Raw genomic sequence first — 10841 nt, forward strand, 5'->3', positions numbered from 1 at the left:
GGATATCAAATACTAAATCTCAATAAGTAGTTATCATATACTGTGCATATAGACCTTATAGAGTAACTTATCTTCGTAATCTATATAATATACATACTGAGGGACACCGTTAAATGAATACTTACATTTCTTCGGCCTCCTCGAATATATTCATCTTCTCATAATAGAGAGATTAGACTACCCAAAAAAAAATCCAAAATTGCATTAAGCAAAATAATGAGCAAAACAGACAAAGTCCATACTCATCCGATGTCAAATAACAAAAACATTTTAATTATTATTATTATTTGCTAAACGACATCGTTTAGTAGGGTGTATCGTTTTGAACTTTCGAGGAAGCAAGAGATTTCAATTAACCTTCTGTATGATCTAGAAGGTTATATAGACGCCGACTTCTTATTCTCGTCAAATTGATTCCGTCGATTTGCCGAAAACTCCAAATTCCTACTCTCAGTTGATATCTCTCGGCCTCATGGCGAATCCGGCGGAAGAACCCGACGTGAATCCACCAATCCGAGAACCCCAAGAAGAAGTTGAAGAACTGAACGGAGACGAAGAAGAAGAGGATGATTACGAAGGAGAAGACGATGATGATACCGAGTCGAAATCTCAAACTCGCGAAGGCCGGTCCAGTGTAGACAGGATCAAAGCGGAATCGCTTTTCCGTCGGATGCGAGCTGCTCCTGTGCCGGTTCGTGTCCACGACGTGATCATCAAAGGAAACGAGAAGACCAAAGACCATATCATCGAGGCGGAATTGGAAGCTGCGAGAGAGGCGACCACGTTGCAGGAGCTTCTCGAAGCTTCTAGGGTTGCTAATTCGAATCTCCGAGCGTTAGATATCTTCGATTCCGTTAACATTACGCTCGATTCTGGTCCTCCTGAGCTTCCTGGTACCACCAATGTTGTAATCGAAGTTGTTGAGAGCAAAAGCCCTCTCACCGGCCAAATTGGCGTTTACACTAAAGCTGAGGTATTGCCTTTAATAGTAACAATCCACTGCTATGCTTCAATAGAGTTGAATCTGGACTGATGATGTGCATTGATCTTATTTCATGAATTTATTTAAGAGTTGGACATAACTGTGATGCTTCTTGTAGGCTAGATCATCAAGCATTGAAGCATCTTTGAAGTATAAGAACATTTTTGGCTATGGAGATATTTGGGACGGGTCTATAGTTCATGGCTATGACAACTCTGCTGAGGTTGCCTTGGGGATGTATCTGCCAAGGTTCAGAGGATTTCGTACTCCTTTTACTTCTCGTCTTTACCTTTCGACTCAAGACTGGCTTAAGTTTTCATCGTATAAAGAACGTTCCCTCGGTCTTTCTCTCGGTCTTATCTCAAGCAAGTATCACGAGCTGGTCTACACGGTTGGGTGGCGTAATCTGATAGATCCATCCCGAACGGCTTCAATATCAATAAGGAGGCAACTGGGACACAGTCTGCTTTCTGCATTGAAGTATACTTTCAAATTTGACCAGAGAAACTCATACTTGAGGCCAACTAGTGGATATGCTTTTATCTCTACTTCTCAAATTGGTGGTCTTGCTCCTGATAGCCGAAGCTTACGCTTCTTTAAGCAGGTTGGTTCCCTCATTTACATGGACTTTATCTAAGTTTGGGAAGTTGAATTTGCTTACACAGCAAATTTCTGTGGTACCAGTCCCTTGTTTACATTCATATCTTCCCTAGTGTAGTACGTCTGAAATTTATGCTCACTGTGAGAGGAAATAACAAGAATCTTAGACCTCTGATACTTTTTAGCACCCATTGTCATTTGTTTTCTCAGGAGATTGATCTTCGTTATGCTGTTCCGTTCGGGTTTTACAACGCTGCTCTCAACTTTGGTGTATCTGGGGGTGTCTCCTTTCCGTGGGGAAGCGGATACCAGAACCGTCCTTCCTCTGTGCCAGAGAGATTCTTCTTGGGTGGCAATTCATCGCCTCTATGCTCTTTAGGTGGGCCATCTGCACTATGGGGATTCAAGACCAGAGGACTTGGTCCCAACGAGCCAAAGAGGAAAGGCGATAATGAACGGGATTTTGTTGGAGGAGATGCAGCGGTGACTGCGTTTGCGGATCTCTCATTTGATTTGCCAGTAAGATGGTTAAGAGAGAGAGGAATCCACGGGCATGTGTTTGCATCTGCGGGGAATATGGCAAAGTTATCAGAGAATGAGTTTAGGAACTTCACTGCTCCAAAGTTCTTGGATACATTCAGAACTTCAGTTGGTGCTGGAATCGTCTTACCAACTAGTGTATTCCGTATGGAGGTTTGGTTCTCATCACTACTCTCCCTTTTATGCATTTTTATCGAATGAGAAAGTTCAGTGATTAACACCAAAATTATCCATCGTTTTGTTGTTGTTATGAGACAGCTTAACTACTGCCATATATTGAAGAAACAAGAACACGATCAAGCGAGATCAGGGGTTTGCGTCACATTCTCTGCCTCGTCCTGAGAAATTTTAGCTGAAGAAAGGTACTCAATTATGATATGGTATTTTTTTTTTGGTCTTTAAAGCCGTGTCCCAGTGACTGGCAGAATCTTTGATTTTATTGTTAAATCAAGAAAATTTTACAAGGAGAGTTGATTTTTTTTTTTTTTTTTTGATATGTTTGCATGGATTTCTCATTTCTGAATCCACGAGGAATGATAATAAAGAAAGAAAAAAGTAAAAAAAAAAATACTATTGAACCACCATTAATTGGTTGAAAAACAGCCATTATTTTTAATGATGCTGATGAACTCTTGACGCTGTGGATCATTTACCAGGACTAGTAACAAGGAATTTATTGCTGGAATGCCACTTAGGGGAAAATTTTGATTTTGCGTACCACTTGAGAGTCTGCATACCACCCAAAATGTGATATCCCCATTTTACCCTTAATGAATAATTGTTGAATTTACAAAAACAAAAAAAACTGTCGACGCACCTGGAAATATTATCGCGAACGCTGCTCCTCTGGTCGACGGAGAAGCTCTTTTAAAACGGAAGCTCGCGATTCGGAGCAGCTCTCATTCCATTACTCTTGCTCGACGGCTGCCTTCGACATAATAACCGCCGCGTCCTTCTTATACTCTCGTCTGTGGCGTTTAATTCATGTAAGTGATTCGGTTTTGTACATTTTTAAAATTTGGGGGCTCATTAGATCTTGGCATTTGCTGTTTGGGTATGTACATTGGATTGATAGATTCGGTTTAAAGAGACGATTAGGTAATTGCATTGTTATGTAGTGTTTGAATCGTGTTGAATCAAGAGAATCTCATATCTGAGTAGACCAATTTTAGTGGAGCGGCAGAGTATAGGATAACTGAAAATACTGGTACAAATGTAAGATTTAAGGACAAATGGTATAACCGGTACAACTTTGGATTTGTAATTGTCTTTTATATGGTTATATTTCCAGGAGGCCATGAAGAAGAATAACCACACAAGTGTACATTATGACATTGGCGGATACTATTCAGAGCATGAGTGGATTTCCAAGAATCTACTATATGCTATATTGTTTAAGACGGCATCTTTGGAGAAGATAACATATTCTGTGTTAGTAGATAAGATACGGAAGAAGAGCGCAATAAATGAAACCGGTGGAAAGCTGAAATTGAGTTACCGTCAATCTAAAGCTCGGAGAGAGTCAAATATTGAAGATGACGATGATGTATATGTATTTTTAACGTCATTGGACACAGATGGACTTAAACCAGTATTGCATGTGGAGGTGGTAAATGGTGTCGAGCAACTGTCAAGAGCGGAGCGGGGAAGTTCTGTTGGCGTAAATTATGAGAGTGTTGATGATCAACAGTGTAATGCAGGAATCATTACTATTTTTAGAGAGGGGGAAACATTACAACAAGAGTCGGTTATTGTAGAGCCTATAGTTGAAGAAACGGATATTGAACATCCGATGGAGAACGCTGAGAGAATGGAGCATGCTGATAGAATGGAGAATCCTGATAGAATGGAGAATTTTGATAGGATGGACAATGCTGATAGAATGGAGAATGCTGAGAGAATGGAGAATGTTGAGAGAATGGAGATTGTTGAAAATGTTGTTATTGGAAATTCTGAGAATGTAGCGGATGTGGATAACCTGATAGGTAATGTGGATGTCGTTGAGGTTGGTAGGCTTGAATATGATGAGCCTCCACGTCATGTAGAAGTAAGTCACACTTATAAAGAATGGGATGATGGTACAGGTCTTGAAATATTTCAANGAGAAGACCAAAGACCATATCATCGAGGCGGAATTGGAAGCTGCGAGAGAGGCGACCACGTTGCAGGAGCTTCTCGAAGCTTCTAGGGTTGCTAATTCGAATCTCCGAGCGTTAGATATCTTCGATTCCGTTAACATTACGCTCGATTCTGGTCCTCCTGAGCTTCCTGGTACCACCAATGTTGTAATCGAAGTTGTTGAGAGCAAAAGCCCTCTCACCGGCCAAATTGGCGTTTACACTAAAGCTGAGGTATTGCCTTTAATAGTAACAATCCACTGCTATGCTTCAATAGAGTTGAATCTGGACTGATGATGTGCATTGATCTTATTTCATGAATTTATTTAAGAGTTGGACATAACTGTGATGCTTCTTGTAGGCTAGATCATCAAGCATTGAAGCATCTTTGAAGTATAAGAACATTTTTGGCTATGGAGATATTTGGGACGGGTCTATAGTTCATGGCTATGACAACTCTGCTGAGGTTGCCTTGGGGATGTATCTGCCAAGGTTCAGAGGATTATCTACTCCTTTTACTTCTCGTCTTTACCTTTCGACTCAAGACTGGCTTAAGTTTTCATCGTATAAAGAACGTTCCCTCGGTCTTTCTCTCGGTCTTATCTCAAGCAAGTATCACGAGCTGGTCTACACGGTTGGGTGGCGTAATCTGATAGATCCATCCCGAACGGCTTCAATATCAATAAGGAGGCAACTGGGACACAGTCTGCTTTCTGCATTGAAGTATACTTTCAAATTTGACCAGAGAAACTCATACTTGAGGCCAACTAGTGGATATGCTTTTATCTCTACTTCTCAAATTGGTGGTCTTGCTCCTGATAGCCGAAGCTTACGCTTCTTTAAGCAGGTTGGTTCCCTCATTTACATGGACTTTATCTAAGTTTGGGAAGTTGAATTTGCTTACACAGCAAATTTCTGTGGTACCAGTCCCTTGTTTACATTCATATCTTCCCTAGTGTAGTACGTCTGAAATTTATGCTCACTGTGAGAGGAAATAACAAGAATCTTAGACCTCTGATACTTTTTAGCACCCATTGTCATTTGTTTTCTCAGGAGATTGATCTTCGTTATGCTGTTCCGTTCGGGTTTTACAACGCTGCTCTCAACTTTGGTGTATCTGGGGGTGTCTCCTTTCCGTGGGGAAGCGGATACCAGAACCGTCCTTCCTCTGTGCCAGAGAGATTCTTCTTGGGTGGCAATTCATCGCCTCTATGCTCTTTAGGTGGGCCATCTGCACTATGGGGATTCAAGACCAGAGGACTTGGTCCCAACGAGCCAAAGAGGAAAGGCGATAATGAACGGGATTTTGTTGGAGGAGATGCAGCGGTGACTGCGTTTGCGGATCTCTCATTTGATTTGCCAGTAAGATGGTTAAGAGAGAGAGGAATCCACGGGCATGTGTTTGCATCTGCGGGGAATATGGCAAAGTTATCAGAGAATGAGTTTAGGAACTTCACTGCTCCAAAGTTCTTGGATACATTCAGAACTTCAGTTGGTGCTGGAATCGTCTTACCAACTAGTGTATTCCGTATGGAGGTTTGGTTCTCATCACTACTCTCCCTTTTATGCATTTTTATCGAATGAGAAAGTTCAGTGATTAACACCAAAATTATCCATCGTTTTGTTGTTGTTATGAGACAGCTTAACTACTGCCATATATTGAAGAAACAAGAACACGATCAAGCGAGATCAGGGGTTTGCGTCACATTCTCTGCCTCGTCCTGAGAAATTTTAGCTGAAGAAAGGTACTCAATTATGATATGGTATTTTTTTTTTGGTCTTTAAAGCCGTGTCCCAGTGACTGGCAGAATCTTTGATTTTATTGTTAAATCAAGAAAATTTTACAAGGAGAGTTGATTTTTTTTTTTTTTTTTTGATATGTTTGCATGGATTTCTCATTTCTGAATCCACGAGGAATGATAATAAAGAAAGAAAAAAGTAAAAAAAAAAATACTATTGAACCACCATTAATTGGTTGAAAAACAGCCATTATTTTTAATGATGCTGATGAACTCTTGACGCTGTGGATCATTTACCAGGACTAGTAACAAGGAATTTATTGCTGGAATGCCACTTAGGGGAAAATTTTGATTTTGCGTACCACTTGAGAGTCTGCATACCACCCAAAATGTGATATCCCCATTTTACCCTTAATGAATAATTGTTGAATTTACAAAAACAAAAAAAACTGTCGACGCACCTGGAAATATTATCGCGAACGCTGCTCCTCTGGTCGACGGAGAAGCTCTTTTAAAACGGAAGCTCGCGATTCGGAGCAGCTCTCATTCCATTACTCTTGCTCGACGGCTGCCTTCGACATAATAACCGCCGCGTCCTTCTTATACTCTCGTCTGTGGCGTTTAATTCATGTAAGTGATTCGGTTTTGTACATTTTTAAAATTTGGGGGCTCATTAGATCTTGGCATTTGCTGTTTGGGTATGTACATTGGATTGATAGATTCGGTTTAAAGAGACGATTAGGTAATTGCATTGTTATGTAGTGTTTGAATCGTGTTGAATCAAGAGAATCTCATATCTGAGTAGACCAATTTTAGTGGAGCGGCAGAGTATAGGATAACTGAAAATACTGGTACAAATGTAAGATTTAAGGACAAATGGTATAACCGGTACAACTTTGGATTTGTAATTGTCTTTTATATGGTTATATTTCCAGGAGGCCATGAAGAAGAATAACCACACAAGTGTACATTATGACATTGGCGGATACTATTCAGAGCATGAGTGGATTTCCAAGAATCTACTATATGCTATATTGTTTAAGACGGCATCTTTGGAGAAGATAACATATTCTGTGTTAGTAGATAAGATACGGAAGAAGAGCGCAATAAATGAAGCCGGTGGAAAGCTGAAATTGAGTTACCGTCAATCTAAAGCTCGGAGAGAGTCAAATATTGAAGATGACGATGATGTATATGTATTTTTAACGTCATTGGACACAGATGGACTTAAACCAGTATTGCATGTGGAGGTGGTAAATGGTGTCGAGCAACTGTCAAGAGCGGAGCGGGGAAGTTCTGTTGGCGTAAATTATGAGAGTGTTGATGGTCAACAGTGTAATGCAGGAATCATTACTATTTTTAGAGAGGGGGAAACATTACAACAAGAGCCGGTTATTGTAGAGCCTATAGTTGAAGAAACGGATATTGAACATCCGATGGAGAACGCTGAGAGAATGGAGCATGCTGATAGAATGGAGAATCCTGATAGAATGGAGAATTTTGATAGGATGGACAATGCTGATAGAATGGAGAATGCTGAGAGAATGGAGAATGTTGAGAGAATGGAGATTGTTGAAAATGTTGTTATTGGAAATTCTGAGAATGTAGTGGATGTGGATAACCTGATAGGTAATGTGGATGTCGTTGAGGTTGGTAGGCTTGAATATGATGAGCCTCCACGTCATGTAGAAGTAAGTCACACTTATAAAGAATGGGATGATGGTACAGGTCTTGAAATATTTCAAGAATTTTCTTCTAAAGAGGCAGTATGGGATGTGCTTAACAAAGCTGCAAATAAGCACTGTTATGGTGTGAAGACAGTTGCGTCTGACACGAAGCGTCTTATGGTGGAATGTAGTCAAGCTTCAAAAGGTTGTGAATGGTATTTGCGAGCTGGAAAAATTAAGGATTCTGATTTTTGGAGTGTTAGAGTACATAGAAACATGCACACATGCTCTCGGTCTGAAGACAGTACAAGCTATATCAAACAAAAAGGCACACCAAGACTAGTAGCATCTGTTTTGCATGAAGATTATCCAGGTATATTTGATACCCTGACTCCTAAAAACATCATGAGTATAGTTCGAGGTAGACTGGGTTTGCATTGTTCCTACTCCACCGCCTTAAGAGGGAAAAAACAACATGTTAAAGATGTGCGAGGGAGTCCTGAAACAAGCTACAAGAATTTGGAATTTTATCTACACATGTTACGAATGGTGAATCCTGGGACAATAACAAGTGTCGAGTTGGACGAAGAAAAAAGGTTCAAATTCTTATTCATTGCTTTAGGGGCTTGCATTGAAGGGTTTAGGGCAATGAGAAAGGTAATAGTTGTTGATGCAACACATCTGAAGACTATGTATGGTGGTATGTTGGTTTTCGCAACAGCTCAGGATCCTAATCATCACCATTACCCCATTGCGTTTGGTGTGATTGATACTGAGAATCATGTTAGTTGGCCATGGTTTTTCAACAAACTGAAAACCGTCGTACCGGATGATCCTGAATTGGTTTTTATAAGTGACAGGCATAAAAGCATAATATATGCCATCTCGGAGGTGTACCCAAGTGCAAGGCATGCTCACTGTATATATCATTTAAGTAAAAACCTCAGAGAATATGTCAAGACCGACAAGGATATAGCTTCAGATAAATTCAAGGAGTGCGCTCATATTTATACTAAGAATGATTTCGATAGAGAGTTTATGGATTTTAGAAGGAGGTTTCCTAATGCCGCTAAATATTTAGATGAAAAGATTGGGTTGGATAAATGGGCAAGATGCCATTTTGAAGGAGATAAGTACAACATTGACACAAGCAACGCAGCCGAATCAATGAACAGTGTGTTTGTTGAAGCAAGGAAGACCCATTTGTTGCCTATGATTGATACTATTATTGAGAAATTTTCTGAATGGTTCAACAAACATAGGAAAGATTCTGCTGGTGCATCAAACACAAGGAAACTGGTGCCGGTTGTGGAGAATGAATTGCATGACCGTTGTGAAATTGCAGTACGTTTAACAGTGATTGAGTTAAACAGCTACCACCTTGAGTACAACGTCATAGGTCTGGATGGGAAGACTTATTTGGTGGACTTGAAAATGAAAAGTTGTTCTTGCAGATGTTTTGATATCGACAAGTACCCATGTGTCCATGCCATGGCCGCGCTCAGAAATCTCATGAGGAGAGAAGTAAGAAGAGTGCATATCGAAATGCATGATCTCTGCTCAATATATTACTTGATTGAGACGTGGGCATTGGCATATTACAGAACAATTTATGTTGTGCCCCATGAGTCTGACTGGAATGTTCCTGCTGCAATTCGACAATTAATGGCTAAGCCGCCAGAGTACACTAAAACTGGTGGTGGAAGAACACAAGAAAAGAAGTTCCGTTCTATTGCGGAACGTCGTCGTAAGAGGAGGAGGCAAATGAAGTTTAAACCTGGCATAAACTTGGAAAAGTTTCTGCAGCCTCCATTGCTTAACAAACTGAGGACACCTAAGCACTTTGTTTTATGTATCTGTCTTTTATGGAATGCTATGTTTTGTGTTGTTTATCGTAGAACCAATTGTAACTTTTGACAAACTAAGTTCTTCATTTTATGTATGTGTTTTGATGTGGTAATTCAGAAAACCAAGTTCATCTGGAGACAGCTAAGAATAACACTTATTAATGGGTTTAATGCATAATAAGGTTCAACTGAATCAACTTTCAGATTCAACAGGTACAACTAAAAGGTTCAACTGGTAAAACCAATATGTTTATTTGATGTGTATCAACGTCTGCTATCTCAAGTATGTATTGCTGATATTAAGATAAATTAGAAGTAAGAAGAAGTCCATAACATGAAAAAAATATAGTGACAATTATTTTTATTTTTTCTTAATACAAGCTATTGTATTGTTTCATATGAACCTCTCTTCAAAGTATATGGGACTCTTTGTTCTTCTCATATCATTTTACAACAAAATACGGGAAAATTACGATATCGTTAAAATTTTCCAACCAGAACCTCTTAACTGATGAATTATCAATATTCAAAATTTGGCCAACTTGAATCCCTAAAGTTTAAGTAAAGGCCAACTATAAAAACACGAAAATCTATTAAATTCCAACAATGTTAGTGTCGGAACAACTGAACACTTACNTTAAAATTTGGGGGCTCATTAGATCTTGGCATTTGCTGTTTGGGTATGTACATTGGATTGATAGATTCGGTTTAAAGAGACGATTAGGTAATTGCATTGTTATGTAGTGTTTGAATCGTGTTGAATCAAGAGAATCTCATATATGAGTAGACCAATTTTAGTGGAGCGGCAGAGTATAGGATAACTGAAAATACTGGTACAAATGTAAGATTTAAGGATAAATGGTATAACCGGTACAACTTTGGATTTGTAATTGTCTTTTATATGGTTATATTTCCAGGAGGCCATGAAGAAGAATAACCACACAAGTGTACATTATGACATTGGCGGATACTATTCAGAGCATGAGTGGATTTCCAAGAATCCACTATATGCTATATTGTTTAAGACGACATCTTTGGAGAAGATAACATATTCTGTGTTAGTAGATAAGATACGGAAGAAGAGCGCAATAAATGAAACCGGTGGAAAGCTGAAATTGAGTTACCGTCAATCTAAAGCTCGGAGAGAGTCAAATATTGAAGATGACGATGATGTATATGTATTTTTAACGTCATTGGACACAGATGGACTTAAACCAGTATTGCATGTGGAGGTGGTAAATGGTGTCGAGCAACTGTCAAGAGCGGAGCGGGGAAGTTCTGTTGGCGTAAATTATGAGAGTGTTGATGGTCAACAGTGTAATGCAGGAATCATTACTATTTTTAGAGAG

At 39.5% G+C, this 10841-nt stretch overlaps 2 protein-coding genes across 3 annotated transcripts; both read left to right on the forward strand.

The window, feature by feature from the left end:
- On the forward strand, positions 421–3474 carry LOC104745301 (sorting and assembly machinery component 50 homolog B-like). 2 transcript variants are annotated; one of them, XR_760739.2, is made up of 6 exons: positions 421–973; positions 1101–1586; positions 1793–2275; positions 2381–2484; positions 2779–3108; positions 3414–3474. XR_760739.2 is itself a non-coding variant. In XM_010466501.2 (4 exons), exons 1-4 carry the CDS (start codon positions 473–475, stop codon positions 2462–2464), a joined length of 1554 nt encoding a protein of 517 aa, XP_010464803.1. In that variant the 5' UTR covers positions 421–472; the 3' UTR covers positions 2465–2642. The 2 variants fall into 2 exon arrangements, 1 of the variants encoding a protein (XP_010464803.1); XM_010466501.2 differs by lacking the exons at positions 2779–3108; positions 3414–3474 and having other exon boundaries at positions 2381–2642.
- Positions 3420–6129, forward strand: LOC104748129 (sorting and assembly machinery component 50 homolog B-like). The gene is made up of 5 exons (XM_019236630.1): positions 3420–4127; positions 4207–4473; positions 4601–5086; positions 5293–5775; positions 5881–6129. The coding sequence occupies exons 1-5, from the start codon at positions 3420–3422 to the stop codon at positions 5962–5964; spliced, it is 2028 nt and encodes a 675-aa protein (XP_019092175.1). The 3' UTR covers positions 5965–6129.

The sequence above is a fragment of the Camelina sativa genome, chromosome 15 (genome assembly GCF_000633955.1).
Source record: "Camelina sativa cultivar DH55 chromosome 15, Cs, whole genome shotgun sequence".
NCBI lineage: Eukaryota > Viridiplantae > Streptophyta > Magnoliopsida > Brassicales > Brassicaceae > Camelina > Camelina sativa.